General features: G+C 40.8%; 1 protein-coding gene across 1 annotated transcript in view; it reads left to right on the top strand.

Moving 5' to 3' along the window:
- Positions 1 to 21,272, top strand: part of ece1 (endothelin converting enzyme 1) — a 55,090-nt gene that overhangs the window by 32,423 nt on the left and 1,395 nt on the right. The window contains exons 10-18 of the mRNA XM_062038000.1: positions 1,222 to 1,332; positions 1,398 to 1,496; positions 1,556 to 1,633; positions 1,703 to 1,806; positions 3,260 to 3,370; positions 5,922 to 5,989; positions 6,084 to 6,274; positions 10,404 to 10,499; positions 19,453 to 21,272. The exon at positions 19,453 to 21,272 is cut by the window's right edge and continues 1,395 nt beyond it. Coding sequence (XP_061893984.1) covers positions 1,222 to 1,332; positions 1,398 to 1,496; positions 1,556 to 1,633; positions 1,703 to 1,806; positions 3,260 to 3,370; positions 5,922 to 5,989; positions 6,084 to 6,274; positions 10,404 to 10,499; positions 19,453 to 19,629 — 1,035 coding nt within the window. The 3' untranslated portion in view covers positions 19,630 to 21,272. The remainder of the gene's footprint in view (positions 1 to 1,221; positions 1,333 to 1,397; positions 1,497 to 1,555; positions 1,634 to 1,702; positions 1,807 to 3,259; positions 3,371 to 5,921; positions 5,990 to 6,083; positions 6,275 to 10,403; positions 10,500 to 19,452) is intronic.

Raw genomic sequence — 21,272 nt, 5'->3', positions numbered from 1 at the left:
TGGATCTTTGAATGTATGGGACTAAAAAGGTAATGGATCATTGAATGTACGGGACTTAAAAGGTAATGGATCATTGAATGTACGGGACTAAAAAGGTAGTGCATCATTGAATGTACGGGACTAAAAAGATAATGGATCATTGAATGTACGGGACTAAAAAGGTAATGGATCTTTGAATGTATGGGACTAAAAAGGTAATGGATCATTGAATGTATGGGACTAAAAAGGTAATGGATCATTGAATATATGGGACTAAAAAGGTAATGGATCATTGAATGTACGGGACTAAAAAGGTAATGGATCTTTGAATGTATGGGACTAAAAAGGTAATGGATCTTTGAATGTATGGGACTAAAAAGGTAATGGATCATTGAATGTACGGGACTTAAAAGGTAATGGATCATTGAATGTACGGGACTAGAAAGGTAGTGCATCATTGAATGTACGGGACTAAAAAGGTAATGGATCTTTGAATGTATGGGACTAAAAAGGTAATGGATCATTGAATGTATGGGACTAAAAAGGTAATGGATCATTGAATGTATGGGACTAAAAAGGTAATGGATCATTGAATGTATGGGACTAAAAATGTAGTGGATCATTGAATGTACGGGACTAAAAAGGTAATGGATCTTTGAATGTATGGGACTAAAAAGGTAATGGATCATTGAATGTATGGGACTAAAAATGTAATGGATCATTGAATGTACGGGACTAAAAAGATAATGGATCATTGAATGTACGGGACTAAAAAGGTAATGGATCTTTGAATGTATGGGACTAAAAAGGTAATGGATCATTGAATGTATGGGACTAAAAAGGTAATGGATCATTGAATATATGGGACTAAAAAGGTAATGGATCATTGAATGTACGGGACTAAAAAGGTATTGGATCTTTGAATGTACGGGACTAAAAAGGTAATGGATCTTTGAATGTATGGGACTAAAAAGGTAATGGATCATTGATTGTATGGGACTAAAAATGTAATGGATCATTGAATGTATGGGACTAAAAAGGTAAGGGATCATTGAATGTATGGGACTAAAAATGTAATGGATCATTGAATGTACCGGACTAAAAAGGTAATGGGTAATCATTGATTCTTAAAAATATTAAAAGCATATTAATGATCTATTGTTTATATATGTTGTACCCATATTTATTCTCATGAGGAAATTAGGGTTTTTTTTGTGACCTTGGACTGACTTGACGTTGCAGAGCTGCACCCCTCGATGGAAGCTGTGCGTCAGCGACACCGACAGCAGCCTGGGCTTCGCTCTGGGCGCCATGTTCGTCAAAGACACCTTCGCCGAGGACAGCAAGGCCATAGTGAGAACGCTCGTTCTCTGATTGAGACCACATCCTGCGCTTCTTACCTCCGTCTCCCTTCGCAGGCCGAGGACATGGTGGGAGAAATTAAAAAGGCGTTTGAGGAGAGCCTGAAGTACGTGAGCTGGATGGATGCTGACACCAAAAAGGCAGCGAAGGAGAAGGTAGGAGTGCGATAAAGATTTGAAGAAACACACGACTGTCCCTTCTTCCGTTTGTGCAGGCAGATGCTATTTACAACATGGTGGGCTATCCAGAGTTCATCATGAACACCACAAAGCTGGACAAGGTGTTCAATGATGTAGGTAGATGTGTCACATTTCACCACCTCCTCGTGGAACCTAAGGAAACTCTTTCTTCTTTCTTTTAGTTCGAGGTGGTGATGGATTTTTACTTCCAAAACGTCATGCAGTACTACAACTTCTCAGCCAGGGTGACGGCGGATCAGCTGAGGAAAACTCCAAACAGAAACCAGTGAGAATCCGCCTCGCAACAGAATATAACAGTATACATATACATGTAGCTCCTTCTCTGAATCCAACTGCTCCTAAAGCAGGAATACAAATTCTGTATTTCTACAAAATCTGGCAACACAGCAGGCATTTTTTTATTGTCATTAAATCATGTTTGTCCTTTTTGTCCACATTACATTGAAGAAAATTAATTGTCCACATGAAAATTAACTGTCGAGGGTACACTTATTAATGATGAAAAATTATATCCATCTGCGATTATCACAATTATCCATCCATCCATTTTCTACCGCTTGTCCCTTTTGGGGTGACAGGGGGTCGCTGGAGCCTATCTCAGCTGCATTCGGGCGGAAGGCGGAGTACACCCTGGACAAGTCGCCACCTCATCGCAGGGCCAACACATATAGACAGACAACATTCACATTCACACACTAGGGCCAATTTAGTGTTGCCAAACAACCTATCCCCAGGTGCATGTCTTTGGAGGTGGGATTATCACAATTAATTTTGCGTTAACTATGAACAAAATGTGATTAATTGTGATTAAATATTCTATTTGTTTGACAGCCCTAATATATATATATATATATATATATATATATATATATATATGTTACATTTTATGTATTTATATATATATATATATATATATATATATATATATATATATATATATATACCTGTATATATTTGTATGTATATATACGTATGTACAGTAGGTATATATATGTATGTATGTATATAAACGTATGTATGTATATATATATGCATAATGTGATTAGATAAAGCATCTAAATAAATATAACTGTAATACTAAATTGAAGGAAAGAAGAAGGAAGTTTGCCAAACATGATAACATGTTAAAATACATGTTAAAATACAGTACAACAGGAGAACTCGCTAATATTCTGTCCTATCCAGCATTTAAAATGCATTAAAAATGTCAAAGTGTGGAGAGAAAATGTTTTGCATTTTACCCATCAGTGAAGTGAAGTGAATTACATTCATATAGCGCTTTTTCTCAAGTGAAACCCAATATCTAAGTTACATTCAAACCAGTGTGGGTGGCACTGGGAGCAGGTGGGTAAAGTGTCTTGCCCAAGGACACAACGGCAGTGACTAGGATGGCGGAAGCGGGGATCGAACCTGCAACCCTCAAGTTGCTGGCACGGCCGCTCTACCAACCGAGCTATACATTGTAGTGGATTTAAATTAATGAATTAATTTTGAAGTGTGTAGGGGGCCAGGACATTTTTTATAATGTCCACATAGTTCAGTGGGCAGTTTGTGTGTTTTATTTGTATTGTTGTACCAATACTTGTCTGAATTGGTACCTTTATATTGATAGTATGATTAGGTCCAATTTCTCCTCTGCAGTCCTGCCTGCAGAGGAGAAATGTGACCATGTGTGTCCATGTGACCTCTCACTAAATGGCCTCCTCTTCTTGCTGCAGGTGGAGCATGACGCCCCCAACAGTGAATGCCTATTACAACCCCACCAAGAATGAGATGGTTTTGCCAGCGGGAATTCTTCAAACTCCATTCTACAGTCGATCCTGGCCTAAGTAAGTCTGCTGCACTTATTTTAGCTTACATATATATATGTATATATATATATATATATATATATATATATATATATATATATATATATATATATATATATATATATATATATATATACATATATATATATATATATATATATATATATATATATATATATATATATATATATATATATATATATATATATATATATATATATACATCACATGGACAAAGTTAAGACCTTCTGGAAGAAAGTTCTGTGGTCACAGAAACAAAAATGTAGCTGTTTGGCCACAATACCCAGCAATATGTTTGGAGGAGAAAAGGTGAGGCCTTTAATCCCAGGAACACCATTCCCATCGTCAAGCATGGTGGTGGTAGTGTTACGCTCTGCGCCTGTTTTGCTGCCAATGGAACTGGTGTTTTAAATGGGACAATGAAAAAGGACAATTAGTTCCAAATTCTTCAGGACAACCTAAAATCGTCAGCCCAGAGGTTGGGTCTTGGGCGCAGTTAAAAGTTAAAGTACCAATGATTGTCACACACACAGTAGGTGTGGCGAAATTATTCCCCGAGTATGCCATTTTGAACAGGTGCATTTTGAGTGTTGATTGCAATGTATGAATTTTTTTTTGTTTTTTGTTCTCGTCTTGTCCCCACCATATCCCCTTCTGTCTTCTTTTGTTCCCTTATTTCTGTCCTGTCCTGTTACAGTCTGGCTGGGCCAAACAGTAAAAATATGTAAAGATTCAATAAAGTCAAATACAAATAAGACAAGTTAAGTTAAAGTACCAAAGATTGTCACACACACTCTAGGTGTGGTGAAATTTGTCCTCTGCATTTGACCCGTCCCCTTGTTCACTCCCTGGTGAGGGGAGCAGTGGGCAGCAACGGTGTCGCGCCCGGGAATCATTTTGGTGATTTAACCCCCAATTCCAACCCTTGATGCTGAGTGCCAAGCAGGGAGGTAATGGATCCAATTTTTATAGTCATTGGTATGACTCGGCCGGGGTTTGAACTCACAACCTACCCATCTCAGGGCGGACACTCTAACCACTAGGCCACTGAGTAGGTGAAGTATAGTGAAGAGAAGTATCCAACACTTCTCTTTTCTAAAGTAAATGTGTACAGCAGATGTAGATCGTCTACATCAACATGATGATTTGTCTGAGTGGCTGGGCAGGACAGATTAACAGATTAAAAAACTAATAATAATATGATAATAAAGTGTGTGTGTGTGTGTGTGTGTGTGTGTGTGTGTGTGTGTGTGTGTGTGTGTGTGTGTGTGTGTGTGTGTGTGTGTGTGTGTGTGTGTGTGTGTGTGTGTGTGTGTGTGTGTGTGTGTGTGTATACAGGCCTCGAATTTTAACTTTTTAAGGTTAAGGCAAGTGTTGCTTTAAAAGAGGGCTCAAATTTTAGGGCACCAAGGCAAGTTAGAAGGCAAGTTATTTTCTTTCCACGCAAGGGCTCCAAAGCATGCAAGCATACATATATTTATATACATATTTTTTATTATTTCTTTTTTAAAGTTATGTAGAAGTAGATGATGTATCGGGACAGATCCATTAAGAGTTTGAGCAGAAATATGTCATATAGGAATTAACTATACACAATAAAACATTAACAAAATGATGTGTCACATTTTTTTAAAGCATCACCTTTGTGACATTAAAAAAACATAAGTAATGTAAAAAAAAAACACATGGCGTTTACTTTTTGATATCAAAATAAAACACTAAGCAGTTTGGCTAATGAAGATAAAGTCTAATAAACATTATGTTTTCTGCTCCAACGCCCCCTTGTGGTTCAGTGCAACAGTTTGGCCAACAACAACAAAAAAACCAGGAGTGACAGATGTTTCCTCACCTCATTAACTCTCAGTCACAGCAGCTGATGGTCTCTGTATTGTCAAAATGAAAGCAACATCGTATAGTTTTTCTCCTTCGCTGTATACTTTATGTGGGGGCAAGTGCATCTGTCTTTAATATTGTCCACACCTGTCTCCATCTAAACACAGCAGTGCGCTCTTAAACTCATGGCAGGAAGCGAGGGAAAATGTTTGTAGCGTCCCAGGAGAGTTAGTGCTGCAAGGAATTTTGGGAATGTGTTCTGTTGTGTTTATTTTGCGTTGCGGTGCAAATATTCTCCCGAAATTTAATTGGCATGTTGTTTAGTGTGGTCCCACTTTATGGCACAGGTTTATGAGAGCGTTGGTGTTGTTTATACGGCCACCCATAGTGTGACATGTCGGCCTGTTGACTAAGTATACTCCGAGGGGTCACCTCTGGAGCAAGGTAGAGTGTGAACGCTGGCGGGCCGGCTCCACAAACTCTGGTTTAGAGGGTCGGTGACAGGACTGATGTGGGCCCGGTTACCTTGGCAACCTCCTTTGTGGCAACAGGACTGGAGGAAGTCACCACTCCAAGATATAGTCCGGGCATAAAACCCATTGTTGTACTTTTTGTTGCACTTTTAGACCTCTAATGTACTGTTTGAATTGTCATGCCTGATGTGCTTTTGAAAGAATAACACAAAAGGTTGCTGACTGCGATCCATTTGTTGCAGAGCTCTGAACTTTGGCGGCATTGGGGTGGTCATGGGGCACGAACTGACCCACGCTTTTGACGACCAAGGTTGGAGATCACTTTTCTTCATTAGCATATAAACAACATGTCGTTTAAGAATGGACATTGGAGGGCCAGTAATGCTTCCTAACTGCATGCCAAGGGAGGGAATATGACAAGGACGGCAACCTGCGCTCCTGGTGGAAGAACTCGTCCGTGGAGGCCTTCAAGAAGCAGACTCAGTGCATGGTGGAGCAGTACGGCAACTACAGCATCAACCAGGAGCCTCTGAACGGAAAACACACGCTGGGGGAGAACATCGCCGACAATGGTGGACTCAAGTCTGCCTACAAGGTAAGCCTGGAACAGGGTCAACAAAAAATGGTCTACATTTGTGGTAGAAGTGACATTTGTGGCACCCCTTATGGGTTTTGGTCAAAATGTTCCTGAAGACATGTGGAAACCAGGTGGATTGGCCCCCTTCCTTTGTCTAATTCCGCACCAAAGTGTCAGTCCTGGTCGTCCGCATGAGAGGCGAGCGTGCTGACCACCGAGCTAAAAACCCGGCAGCCAGCACACTCTGGAAGTGGTCGGGGAGTGAGGTTTACCAACGTGGCCCCCGTTACACACGTTAGCTTTCACATGTTCTCATTTTGAAAAGATCCATAGTCATTTTGAACTGGTCAACGGCTTACGAACAATTAGTTGCTAACATGTTTGGCGGCCATCTTTTTAAACCAATCTTACATAAGTTTTACAGTCAGTCCCCTAATGTCGTGGACCAAATTCTGCTTTGATTCAGCTAACAATCCTGAAGTTAGAGTATGAGAAATTTCAAGTAAATCCGACTTACACGGTCAAACCTTTACTATTTGAAGCTTTAAAGCCTTTTTGTGTTCATTTGAAGCCTGTGTGTAATAACAGCTTTACATAATAATGCTTTTACTAACTTTTACTCGCAATTCATGACTTTACTACACGCCGTTTCTTTTACTTGTAACAAATAATGTCATTATTTACGTTTATGTACCTTACAACACCATTAGCGATGTGCTTGATGTAAGGGTGGCACGCTACTTTTGGTGTGGTTGTATGTCAGCAGCCCAGCAAGTAATATATATTTACTCATGAAAGCATGAACTTGGAGGCAACATTACACAGCAAACAACATGCAGACATGCCGTAAATTACAGATTATAAATCGTAACTTTTTTTCTAGGCTTTGGACTCTGCGGCTTATAAAACGGTGCGGCTAATTTATGATTTTTTTTCCGCTGACAGCCCGCTATAATATCAATAGTTTTAAAAAAACAAGCAAACACACTGAAAAAGTGTTATTGTTTGTGCAATGGCGCCAGCTTTTGAACAAGTTCGCTCTCTGCAGGTGCTGCCGTTGCCCTTCTGTTTAGTTAATACAGTTGCTGTTCGGTCTTCTAGACCAGTGGTTCTCAAATGGGGGTACGCGTACCCCTTGGGGTACTTAAAGGTATGCCAAGGGGTATGTGAGATTTTTTTTTAAATATTCTAAAAATAGCAACAATTCAAAAATCCTTTATAAATACATTTATTGAATAATACTTCAACAAAATATGAATGTAAGTTCATAAACTGAACATCAAATCAAGTAGGCTATTCCATTCATTACCATAAACCCAGAGTTTCCCCCATGCCATGATGGTTTGACCCTCACTAAAATGTCTGTCAAAAAGAACTCTGAAAAGAAATGCAACAATGTAATATTCAATGTTGACAGCTAGATTTTTTTTGGACATGTTCCATAAATATTGATGTTAAAAGATTTATTTTTTTGTGAAGAAATGTTTAGAATTAAGTTCATGAATCCAGATGGATCTCTATTACAATCCCCAAAGAGGGCACTTTAAGTTGATGATTACTTCTATGTGTAGAAATCTTTATTTATAATTGAATCACTTGTTTATTTTTCAACAAGTTTGTAGTTATTTTTATATCTTTTTTTCCAAATAGTTCAAGAAAGACCACAACAAATGAGCAATATTTTGCACTGTTATACAATTTAATAAATCAGAAACTGATGACATAGTGCTGTATTTTACTTGTTTATCTCTTTTTTTCAACCGAAAATGCTTTGCTCTGATTAGGGGGTACTTGAATTTAAAAAAAATTCACAATAGCATTTTTACTCGTGTGGATTCTTCATTCATCACTCCAAGCAACATTTGTAAGTTTTACAATATAACTAAAACAATTCTTATTCACTAAACTGTCCCATGTGTGATGTCTGTGGGAGTGTTTTCATGCATATTTGTACATGCTACCGTAATGTAACAACTCTAGCGTCGTTAGCATTAGCTAATATGCTAAGACGTTAATGAGTGTCTGTGTTAGTATTATTAACTTACAATGGCATTCTTTTTGTACTGTTAGTTTTGTAAATTTACACAAAATGTCTACCCACTAGCTAGCTTCCGCAACTAGTGACGATGACTTCTGTGTTGTTTGATCGGCTGTTTTACTGCCGTGTTATAGACACAGTTTGGAAACAATTAAGGTATGTAAATAAACATTTACAATATATTTCTGTGTAGATAACTCATTTCACAATGTATATATCTGCGGCTTATAGTGCGGGTTATATATGTTACAATATTTTTTCCTCTAAAATGTAGTGGCTGCAGCTTATATCCCGGTGTGCTCTATAGCAGTGGTTCTCAAAAGAGGGTACGCGTACCCCTGGGGGTACTTGAAGGTATGCCAAGGGGTATGTGAGATTTTTTTTTAAATATTCTAATAATAGCAACAATTCAAAAATCCTTTATAAATATATTTATTGAATAATACTTCAACAAAATAAATGTTTAGAATTAAGTTCATGAATCCAGATGGATCTCTATTACAATCCCCAAAGAGGGCACTTTAAGTTGATGATTACTTCTATGTGTAGAAATCTTTATTTATAATTGAATCACTTGTTTATTTTTCAACAAGTTTTTAGTTATTTTTATATCTTTTTTTCCAAATAGTTCAAGAAAGACCACAACAAATGAGCAATATTTCGCACTGTTATACAATTTAATCAATCAGAAACTGATGACATAGTGCTGTATTTTACTTCTTTATCTCTTTTTTTCAAACAAAAATGCTTTCCTCTGATTAGGGGGTACTTGAATTAAAAAAATGTTCACAGGGGGTACATCACTGAAAAAAGGTTGAGAACCACTGCTCTATAGTCCAGAAAATACGGTACACACTCCTACTAGTCCTGCGTGGGGATAGTGAACAACAAATGAATGAAGTGACAAGCTGACAATCGTACGTTTGTTGAGAAGAAGACAAGACATCGAAGCCTCAAGGTGACACAATCCAGTGAACGGATTTAACAGATACAAAGCTAGCGAAGCTGAGCAAGCAAACACACTTGAGCTAACGCTGTCTCTCTGGCTGACGCCACACCTTTTAAAGGCACACACACACATTTTGATCTTATATTAAACGTTTCAACTGCATATGCCAAATATTTTAAGGTATGCTTAAGTACTATTACTTTCCCTAGTAATAATTACATTTAGGGACGTCCGATATTATCGGACTGCCGATATTATCGGCCGACAAAGGCTTTAAAATGTAATATCGGAAATTATCGATATCGCTTTCAATAAGTAAAATGTATGACTTTTTAAAACGCCGCTGTGTACACAGACGTAGGTAGGAGTACAGAGCGCCAATAAACCTTAAAGGCACTTCCTTTGCGTGCCGGCCCAGTCACATAATATCTACGGCTCTTCACACACACACACAAGTGAATGCAAGGCATACTTGATCAACAGTCATATAGGTCACACTGAGGGTAGCCGTATAAACAACTTTAACACTGTTACAAATATGCGCCACACTGTGAACCCACACCACACAAGAATGACAAACACATTTCGGGAGAACATCCGCACCGTAACACAACATAAACACAACAGAACAAATACCCAGAACCCCTTGCAGCACTAACTCTTCCGGGATGCTACAATATACACCCCCCCCGCCCCACCTCAACCTCCTCATGCTCTCTCAGGGAGAGCATGTCCCAAATTCCAAGCTGCTGTTTTGAGGCATGTTAAAAAAAATAATGCACTTTGTGACTTCAATAATAAATATGGCAGTGCCATGTTGGCATTTTTTTCCATAACTTGAGTTGATTTATTTTGGAAAACCTTGTTACATTGTTTAATGCATCTAGCGGGGCATCACAACAAAATTAGGCATAATAATGTGTTAATTCCACGACGTATATATTGGTATCGGTTGATATCGGAATCAGTTATTAAGACATGGGACAATATCGGAATATCGGCAAAAAAGCCATTATCGGACATCTCTAATTACATTTATTAAAGAGTAATTCTGTCCGTGATTTAGTTACTTTTTTAGTAAAGTAACGTGTAACTATAATTCATTACTGTCTACAAGTGTTTTCAGAAGACTAGTCATGTGGTGTCTTGCTCCCTCTCAGGCTTACGTGAACTGGATGGAGAAGAACGGGGACGAGGCCACCCTGCCTGCCCTGGGAATGACCAACCACCAGCTCTTTTTTGTGGGCTTTGCACAGGTTGGTGTCTTTTTTTTTTCTTCTAAATAAGGAAAATGCTTTTTTTTTTGTTCCGGGCTCAAACTTTCGCCATCTCTATGAACCTTTGTGCACTCAAGTTAATTTTCTTAAGTCAAACTGGTGATTTTATAGGTAGTGATTTATTTTACATTGGGCTGTCAAATAATAAAATATGTCATTATCAGGTAATTACACTTTAGATTGTAAAAGCATTCATTAAAACAAGCTTTAGCTAACAGACTGAAATCCCTACATCACTACAATATGAACTATGAACGATAAAACATTGAATATTAAGAGTTTAGTGAACCACTGCTACCTTGTTTACTTCCCTGACAACCTCCTTGGAGTTTTGTAGTCCATCAGAAATATGCGGAGAGACAATGATTTGCATTTTACCCATCATGCATTGTAGTGGATTTAAATAGATGTAATTTTGAATTATGCATTTTTTATAATGACCACTTAGTTAGTGGGCACCTTGTGTGTTTTGTACCACAAGTGTTAGGATTCTGTGCTGGTTTTGGATAATTTAGCCCATGAGTGAGACAGAGTGTGTGTATTGGGACCTATATATTGATTGTGTGTAAGTGCTCGCGCACAGGGTGCGTGTGATGCGTCAGTGCGTTAGATTTGTGGCAGAAGTGCTTGTAGTTAGTGCATGCTGCATGCTGCCCCTGCTTGCTACTCTCTGCTTACAGCTATCGCCGCCAGCTAGCCCCTGGGTGGGTGAAAAGAGGAGCCGAGTGCGTAAGTCTCCTCCTGCTGGTACAAAGCCTCTCCACCACCAAGACCCCTGGGGTGCCTCCTCGTGGCCACACACGGTAAACTGCGTCTTTGCGGACACAGGCTAAACTGTAGGGGATCTCGGAGCAGCAGTGGGCCCCAGAGGCGAGGCGTGCAGGCCCACCAGTGTGTGGACACGCCCTGGCGTCCGCCAACCACTGCCCCATCTATGGGTTAAATAGATATAAGACCTCAACGGTGGAAGTGGCGGAGGATGACACTGCATGTCACAACGGCACTGAAGGCGGATGAAGGCTGCAACAGAGGGTGGTCTCTAATCGTCATGGATCCATGCCACTGGATCAAGGCCCCTCTCTGCCAAGGACCGTGTGGTAGCTGCAGGCGCATCAGTCTCCCCACGCTAAAAGACGTCACGCGCAGGCGTCCTCCCGAATGGGAACCCATCCATTTTACATCCCGGATACTTCAAAGTCCTTTGGCGACCAGGAAGTGGTAACGGGGGCAGGACAGTGAAGTCTGGCAGTCCCTAGCCACAACCTGGCACACAGGCGGTGGGTGTTAGATTCAGTCGTTAAGCTCATGGACTGAGGCAGAAGAGCTTTTTGGCAGCTGCACCCATGACTGAGCAGCCCTATTCAGGATCCACTCTGCTCACCCCAGTAGGGGAGGGGGTTAGAAAAGGTACCCTAAAAATAGCCTGCCTCGCAACATCCTGTCTGGAATACCGCATCCAGAGGGATCACCACCACGCGGTCAGAAACAAAGAAAACAAAAACTACACATTGGAGCCTGGAACGTGCGAACCCACACGGACAACCAAGCCAGCGATCGACCTGAAAGGCGAACTGCCATCATCTCCAGAGAGCTAAGGAAGTTCCAGATCGACATCGCAGCACTCTCCCGACTGGCCGACGAAGGGCAGCTGAAGGAACAAAAAGGCGGATATACTTTCTTTTGGAAAGGAAAGCCTGCAAATGAGCCACGAATCCACGGTGTGGGTTTTGCTATTAACAACTGCCTCATCAACCACCTCCATGAACTTCCTGTGGGCATCAACGAGCGCCTAATGACCTTACGCCTTATGCTTGCTAGCAGTCATATGGCCACGGTCGTTAGTGCCTATGCACCAACCCTTGATGCACAGGATGAAGTTAAGGAGGCCTTTTATGCTGACCTGGACAAAGTTCTATCTGAAGTCCCCAAGGAGGACAAGTTAATCCTGCTCGGAGACTTCAACGCCAGAGTGGGACGAAACCACCACCTATGGAGGGGTACGCTGGGGAGAGAAGGGGTCGGAAATACAAAATCTAATGGCACACTACTGCTAACTAAGTGCTCGGAGCACAACCTGGTTATCACCAACACACTTTTCCGTCAGAAAACCAAGTTCAAAACATCATGGATGCACCCTCGCTCCAAACTGTGGCATCTCATTGACTATGTCATTGTCCGCTCTAAAGACCGTCGCGACGTCCTAAACACCAGAGCAATGACCAGTGCAGACGACTGCTGGACCGACCACCGCCTCATTCGCTCCATCATGTCCATCCCCTTAATGCGGAAAAGACGGATGCAGAAAAGACAGTGCCGGCAAAGAATTTACATCGAGCTGTTGAGTGACACCACCTACCAACAACAGCTGCAGGAGGCCTTTAGCGCAGCGTTGCCCAAACAGTACCCAGAGAATACGGAAACACACTGGAGCACACTTTCGACTGCCATAATGAAATCCTGCAAAAATATCCTTGGTCTCAAAAAGCGAAAACATCAAGACTGGTTTGATGAGAACGACACTGAGATCCTGCAACTAATTGACAACAAGCGGCAAGCTTTCATCACTTGGCAAAACGACATCCACTGCAAAGTGAAAAGAGTAGCCCACGCCAAAGCGAAGGCAGCTGTCCAAACACAGGTTAGGAAACTGAGGAACCAGTGGTGGACAAAGAAGGCTCTGGAGATCGAGCAGTTTGCTGACTCTGGAGACACAAGAGGCTTCTTCGATGCCACAAGAGTGGTGTATGGTCCCAGCCACCGCTGCCTAACCCCCCTTCGCTCAAAGGATGGTCTGCTGCTGCTGAAGGACAAGGACGCAATTTCAAACAGGTGGAAAGAACACTATGAGGACCTCTTAAACAGGGACACTATACCTGAGATGGAGGCTCTTGACCAACTCCCACAACAACCCACAGATGAAAGCATGGGAGAACCACCTACCTTGGATGAGCTGCAGGATGCCATTGGAAAGATGAGGAACAACAAGGCTGCTGGGCCCGACGGCATTCCAGCAGAGGTCCTGAAGAAAGGCGGACCCGATCTTACCAAGCACATCCATGCCCTGCTTCTCAAAATATGGGAAGAAGAGGAAATCCCTGCACAGCTCAGAGATGCCCTAATTGTCTCCATATTTAAGAAAGGAGACAAGGCAGACTGTGGGAATTACCGTGGCATCTCTCTCCTGTCCACCATAGGGAAAGCCCTCGCTCGGGTTTTGGCCAACAGACTCACCCCCCTGTCAGAAAGCGTGCTTCCTGAGTCTCAGAGTGGATTTCGCCCAAGCAGAGGCACCACAGACATGATTTTCATCGCACGACAACTGCAAGAAAAATGCCGGGAACAAAACCAATCATTATACATGGCCTTCATAGACCTCACCAAAGCCTTCGACTCGGTTAACCGTCAGGCCCTTTGGCTGGTTCTGTCCAAGATTGGCTGCCCAGACAAATACATCCGGGTACTGAGACTACTGCATGATAACATGTCAGCCACAGTGCTCAGTGGCAGTGGAGATGAAACGGAACCCTTTAGGGTAGATACAGGTGTAAAACAGGGATGTGTCATCGCTCCAACACTATTTTCCATCTTTGTTGCTGCTATCCTCCATCTCACAAACATACATCTGCCCCAGGGAGTCAAAATAATGTACAGAACCGACGGTCAACTCCTCAACATCAACCGTTTCAGGGCTAAAGGTCAAACCACCACCATATCCATCATGGAGCTGCAGTATGCAGACGATAATGCCCTCGTAGCCCTCTCAGAAGAGGACCTACAGTGCACTCTGTCTGCTTTTGCGAAGGCATACAAACAGCTTGGTCTTGCCATCAATATAAAGAAAACCCAAATCCTCCACCAATCACCACCAAACTGTAGTGCGCCTGTCCTGCCCCCAAACCTCTCAATTGACAAAATCCGACTGGAAAATGTGGACCACTTCCAATATCTCGGGAGCCTCCTGTCATCTAAAGCTGTCATTGACGATGAAATTCACCACCGCCTCAGCTGTGCCAGTGGGGCCTTCTCTAGGCTGAGGAAGCGAGTCTTCGAGAACCGTGACCTCCAAGCAAAGACCAAAATCCTGGTCTACAAAGCAGTCGTGCTCCCCACCCTTCTGTATGGGTCAGAAGCCTGGACCACCTACAGCAGGCACTTAAAGGCACTCGAGACCTACCATCATAGATGTCTCAGAAAAATCCTCAGGATCAGCTGGGAGGACCGACGCACCAACACCAGCGTCCTGGAGGAGGCTGGCTTGCCCACCATCACTGCCACGATTGCCCAAAACCAACTTAGATGGACTGGCCATGTAGTCCGCATGCCTGACTCTCGCCTCCCAAAACAAGTTCTTTATTCACATCTTGTTGAAGGGAAACGGGCCCCGGGAGGTCAAAAGAAGAGATTCAAGGATAACATCAAGGCAAACCTGACAAAGTGTCACATAGACCTTAAGTCTTGGGAAGTCAAGGCAACAGACAGGACGATGTGGAAAAACCTTGTCCGTGAGGGTGCCGCGCAATGTAATGACGACCTCCGCCATGCTGCACAAGACAAGCGCAGACTAAGAAAGGAGAGAGCATCCACCAAGCAGGCCCAACCCAAGCCCACCACCACTACATTCCCTTGTCCACATTGCCCCAGAATAATCGGGTCCAGAATCTGCCTCTACGCCCACCTGAAGACCCACAAGGACCAGGAAGAAGAACAGTCATACTCGACCACGAGTGACCGCCGATGATGATATATTGATTATATGCACTTTGATGTAATGCTCATGGTCAATGGTGCAAACATACATTAATTTGCAGCACTTTTGCCTTTTTTGTGTACATGCATTGGAGCAGGGGTGTCAAACTCAAATACAGAGTGGGCCAAAATTTAAAACTGAACAAAGCCGCGGGCCAAGGTTGAACAAATTAACCTTTTAATAGGGACCCAAACAAGTTTTGCATTGAATATTGAACAAGCAAGGCTTATATAACTTTATAGTGACATGCAAAATCGAGTTTCAAATAATAATAATAATAATAATAATAATTTAAAAATATCAATGCCTTATCAAAAAAATACAATTTAAATAAAAATGTATGCCTCTTTTCTATTTGCAGCCTTCTGAGGTAAATATCAACATTAACTTTTTCCACAGGCTAATAAATTTGAAAATAAAATAAAAATGAATAAACCAACCATTCAGGACTTTAAACCGCTCAGTTTGCAACACACTGATCAAATCTGATGTGCCCAACCAGGTACCTGGCATCTTTTCTTGGATGCTAGTTCATTAATGTCGGGGCTCAGGCTTTGAGCTGAGGCAACCTTCATTATCGAATGAAGGTGTTCATCAGTCATTATATCTCCTAGTCCACCCGGACCACATTCTTTAACTGCCTTTAACGTCCTCTACGAGCTGTCGTCACGTCCGCTTTTCATCCATTCTAACAACGTGCTGGCCCAGTCACAAGATATGTGTGGCTTCTGTACGCACACACATGTGAATGCAACGCATACTTGATCAACAGCGATACAGGTTACACTGAGGGTGGCCGTATAAACAACTTTAACACTGTTAGAAATATACGCCACACTGTGAATCCACACCAAACAACAATGACAAACACATTTCGGGAGAACATCCACACCGTAACACAACATAAACACACAAAACAAATACCCAGAACCCTTTGCAGCACTAACTCTTCCGGGACGCTACAAAATACACCCCAGCTACCACCAAACAGGTGTTTTTTGAACTGGAAAAATTCCTGGTTTTCCCGAAATTCCTGGAATTCCTTAATACCATTTCTCAATTAAAAATGTTACTACTTTAACATTTCTCGACCGATTTTAAAAATTCCAACACCAACTCATTCAAAACATTCAACTCTTTTAACATGTTCCCAAAAATTCCCGCTTTTCCCGAAATTCCCAAATGTCCATGAAATTCCCATTGGAATGAATGGGACATTTTTTAGGTTTTACAACTCCCACATTTGTTATTCGATTCAAACCGTTCCAACTCCAAAATATTCAGCCTGTTGGGGAATTGTGTGCTTCCCTTCAACATTTTTTTTAAATTCCCGGATTTCCAAGAATTTCCCAGTTTTCAGGGACATTTTCTCATCCAACTAACACGTTCCCAAGTTCCAAACCAAATTCTGTTTTCCCTGGAAATTCAAACTCTTCAACATTCAAACCATTCCAACATTCAAACTAGTCTTAAATTCATGCTACATTCCGTCAGCATTGCAGTTCAACTTCAGCATTGGAGCATTCACACGCAATTCCTTCAGGAATTGCATCATCTAGTTCAACTTCAATGTTGTCAAAAATCATCGCATTAGTTGCGATTATATCATTACAGTCAATTTTAGCGCATTACGTTTTTACATTTTTAAACTTAACGTTACTGTCTACATATGTCTCAACCTCTTCTGTTGCTTGACTGAGAGCAACAACACTACCACCATGTGGCACCAAGACAACATGATAGTTAGTATATTACGTGTCCAACATAGAACTTACATGTAGGAGAAGGTGAAAGCATCACTCCTAAGGTAATATCTTCATGTTCTGTAGCAAAATTAGGTTGAAAATATGAGCTCATGTTGCATATTGATGTACGTTGATGAGAAATATGTGATTGACCCGATCAAAGTCAGCATTTTCTCTGATCCGTTTTTACAAAGTTTAACATGTCATTGTGACAAATGTAAACATTTAATTGATAAATGTGATTTCTTAAATGGGAACCAAACTTTTTTTTGGATTTTGTCTATCATTCATAATCTTTGTAAGACAAAAACAATTTTTTTATGGATTCTAATTTGTAAAATACGGCAAGTAGAAGGTGGCTAACAATGCAGCTAATGGGAGTAGACAATTGCGCCCATAAAGCCCTCCAAAAAAACATCCAAAAAGCACCAACAACACTTTATTTACAGCTCGTGACCTGAATATTAACCAAGTGTTATTATAAGCGCTAACGCTGAGGAACTAATTTTAGCGGTGCCATGATCACAGAACGCTTACTAGCTTATGCTGCTATATTGACATATTGAGCTGCTGCTTCTGTGTTTGTAAAAATTAATGGTAGATTATAAATCATGCCTCTTGCCTGGATAGTAGAAGGTTGTGTTTCATTTCATTATTTCATTCATTTCCAAACGAATGCAACAACAGCATTTAGCACGGACGAAAAGGAGCAGAAAGAAGTAAGACTTGTCAAAAAACAGTGCAAAAGAGAGGCTACGAGACGAGGGAAGCAGAGCACGGGAGATGACGGAGAGGGAGGGAAACGTGACCGCCTTTGTTGAGAGCCAAGGAAGAGAAAAAAAAAAGGTGGTTTTTAGGTCCCATTTTTAGGTCGATTCAATTTGTTACTTTTTTGTGTACCGTATTTTACAAACCATTGGACCTTAAAGAAGTCATTATAAGATTTTTTTCTACATTTTAAACACTTCCTTGAGGTCTACATAACATGTAATGGTGGTTCTTTGGTCCAAATGTTGCATAGATTGTTTTACAGACCATCTTCAAGCCGTATCTTCAGAATGCGCATTTTGTGGGCGGTCCTATTTACGTGCCTCCACATCGACAGCATCTTCTCCCCGTCATTTTTGTTGTATCGGTGGTTTTTAGGGCTTCCATAACAAGTCTACTGACAGATGGGTTAGAAATGTACACTACTTTAAATGAGAAATGGCAACAAGAGGATATAGAAAAAGGACGCAAAGCACTGTGGGTAAACCTTAAACCATATATGGATAATCCACTGACGTCATTTATTGACCAGGCGTCAACCTGCAGTCCACACGTATCTCTTATGTGTGACTGCCATCTACTGGTCACACTTATCATTGCACCATGTACCAAATAAAAATTGTTTGAAGGCTGGTAAGCACAACCAGAATTAATATGGACATTAGGCATAAGGCATACTTGCCAACCTTGAGACCTCCAAATTCGGGAGATTTTTGGGGGGGCAGGGTTAAGGGGGAGGAGTATATTCATAGCTAGAATTCACTTAAATTCAAGTATTTCTTATATATATATATATATATATATATATATAAGAAAAATAAATACTTGACTTTCAGTGAATTCTAGCTATATATAAATATGTATTTTATTATATATATATATATACATATAAATAAAATAAATACTTAAATTTTAGTGTTCATTTATTTACACATATACACACATAACACTCCTCTCTACTCATTGTGGTATTTGAAAGTGCAATGCTTTGCAGCCAGTAGCACAGCCTTTGAAGGAGCATAGGTATGTGCAGTGTAATATTCTGCGTTGGAGTCAATAACCAGGCGAGGTGATGAAGTTACGTCTCTTTACTTCATACTTCAGAACCGACTCCCACACTTGCCGTCAGGGTGCGCAATACAACGTAAACCGTTGGCCAACCAAAAAGTAACCACAGAACACTATAGTGCTCTGTGGTTACTTTTTAAACCAATTTGGTTGGCCAATGGTTTACGTTGTATTGCGCACCCTGACGGCGAGTGTGGGAGTCGGTTCTGAAGTATGAAGTAAAGAGCGGACGTGACGAGAGGCTGTCCTCACTCAGGTCCGCACGGACCTGGAAGGGGCGTGCCTTAAGTCCGACTGGAAATCGAGAGAAATTCGGGAGAATGATTGGCACTGAAATTCGGGAGTCTCCCGGAAAATTCGGAAGGGTTGGCAAGTATGCATAAGGCGCACTGTCCATTTTAGAGAACATGAAAGGATTTTAAGTGGGCTTTGTAGTCCGAAAACTGAGGTACAGTTCTAATCCAGGACGTGTTTATTGGCTCTGTATAATGCCACTAAAAAAATAAACCCTCCTGTTCTAGATTATGAGTAGTCCCATTGCTTTGCAGCAACCACACTTTTGACTTCATGAGAGGAAAAAACACTCTAAACCTTCTTCTCGCAGGTGTGGTGCTCGGTCCGGACGCCCGAGAGCTCGCACGAGGGCGTCATCACCGACCCGCACAGTCCGTCCAGATTCCGCGTCATCGGGACCGTCTCCAATTCGCAGGAATTCTCCCATCACTTTGGCTGCAAGGCCAACACGCCCATGAACCCCAAACACAAGTGTGAGCTTTGGTAGTGCCTCCCAAAGTTGGTAGGCCAAAAACCACGGAACCAGCCTACCTGTCTTACCACTAACCTGTCTCTCTGCGCCTTCTTGCCAGGACTGTTTGGAGGCTTCCGTCTCCATCTCCAGGTTGAATGTTTACCATTAATGTGTTTTTTTTTTCTAACACTGGAGATAAAAACATTTAAGGATGAGAGAAAAACTTTTTTTAGCCGCTAACATCTAGCGAGCGCACACTCTGATGATTAATGTTACTTTCCCAAACTTTTTCAGGACTTATTCTGTATATCAGTGGTCCCCAACCACTACCGGGTCGCACATTCATTCATTCATTCATTCATTTATAAACTACCACATGTTCTCCCACTTTACTTTGGCCTGTCCCACTAAACACACCAATAGGTTTGTTCATAGATGTATATAACAACTTCTTTGTTATATTAGATTAATAAACACACCAATAAGTTTGTTTATAGATGTATATAACGAATCCTTTGTTATAGTACATTAATAAACACACCAATAAGTTTGTTTATAAATGTATATAACAACTCCTTTGTTATAGTACATTAACAAACACACCAAAAAGTTTGTTTATAGATATATATTACAACTCATTTGTTATAGTACATTATCAAACACACCAATAAGTTTGTTTATAGATGTATATAACAACTAATTTGTTATAGTACATTATTAAACCCACCAATAAGATCGTTAATAAATATATATATAACAACTCCTTTGTTATAGTACATTAATGCACACACTAATAAGATTGTTAACAGATATATATATATAACAACTCCTTTGTTATAGTACATTAATAAACACACCAATAAGATTGTTAATAGATGTATATAACAACTCCTTTGTTACAGTACATTAATGGAGATATCACATGTTAATGTGTCAGATTGTAGCCAAAGGCTAATTTCCATCTGCAGTGCCCCGCAGGGTCACAGGGGTTCTTAACAATTTTGACCTCAGGACCCAACTTTTCTACTACAGATGGCCCCGGGGACCACTCCAATATTGCCACTGAATTAGTAATCTTACTCTTGATTTAGATCGTATTCAATGATTATATCTAACCTACTTACAGTTCACTACCTTGTCAAATGTTATAAAAGCATGTGTTCACCACAAAGATTATGTTATTGATTTAACAAAATAAACCTTAGGCTTAGGTCAGGCTGACTTGAAAAATAAGTATGAACCAAATAAAGAATACATTTACATACAATATGTGCTATGGTGTGTTACAATAAATCAACTAAATTAATAATAAATAAGTTTCTTAACTAAACTTTCAATAAAATTAACGTCACTTTAGTCATAATTTTTGTGCCTAAGGAATTTATCTGACATTAGTGCCAGACTTATTTTGTTTGATATTGTCATTACTGCCACAAGTGGTGGAAAAGTGTATTACAACTGTGTACAGCTGCGGCCTATACAGACCGCAGCTGAAAAACACATATATTACATTCTAGGGGGCGCTCGCTGCCCAACACTGGGCCCCGGTTTTATGATTAATTAACACTGGTATATAGCAGTGGTGTGCCGTCAGGGCCAGCCAGGCCTTCTCTGCTGACCTAACAGAAATCATGATCATTAATTTAAAAACGTTTATTTTATTTTTAATTGACTTT

Source organism: Entelurus aequoreus, linkage group LG26 (genome assembly GCF_033978785.1).
Source record: "Entelurus aequoreus isolate RoL-2023_Sb linkage group LG26, RoL_Eaeq_v1.1, whole genome shotgun sequence".
In the NCBI taxonomy this organism is placed as follows: domain Eukaryota; kingdom Metazoa; phylum Chordata; class Actinopteri; order Syngnathiformes; family Syngnathidae; genus Entelurus; species Entelurus aequoreus.
Note: the sequence above shows the minus strand (reverse complement) of the source record. Positions and strands in the feature narration are given on the sequence as shown.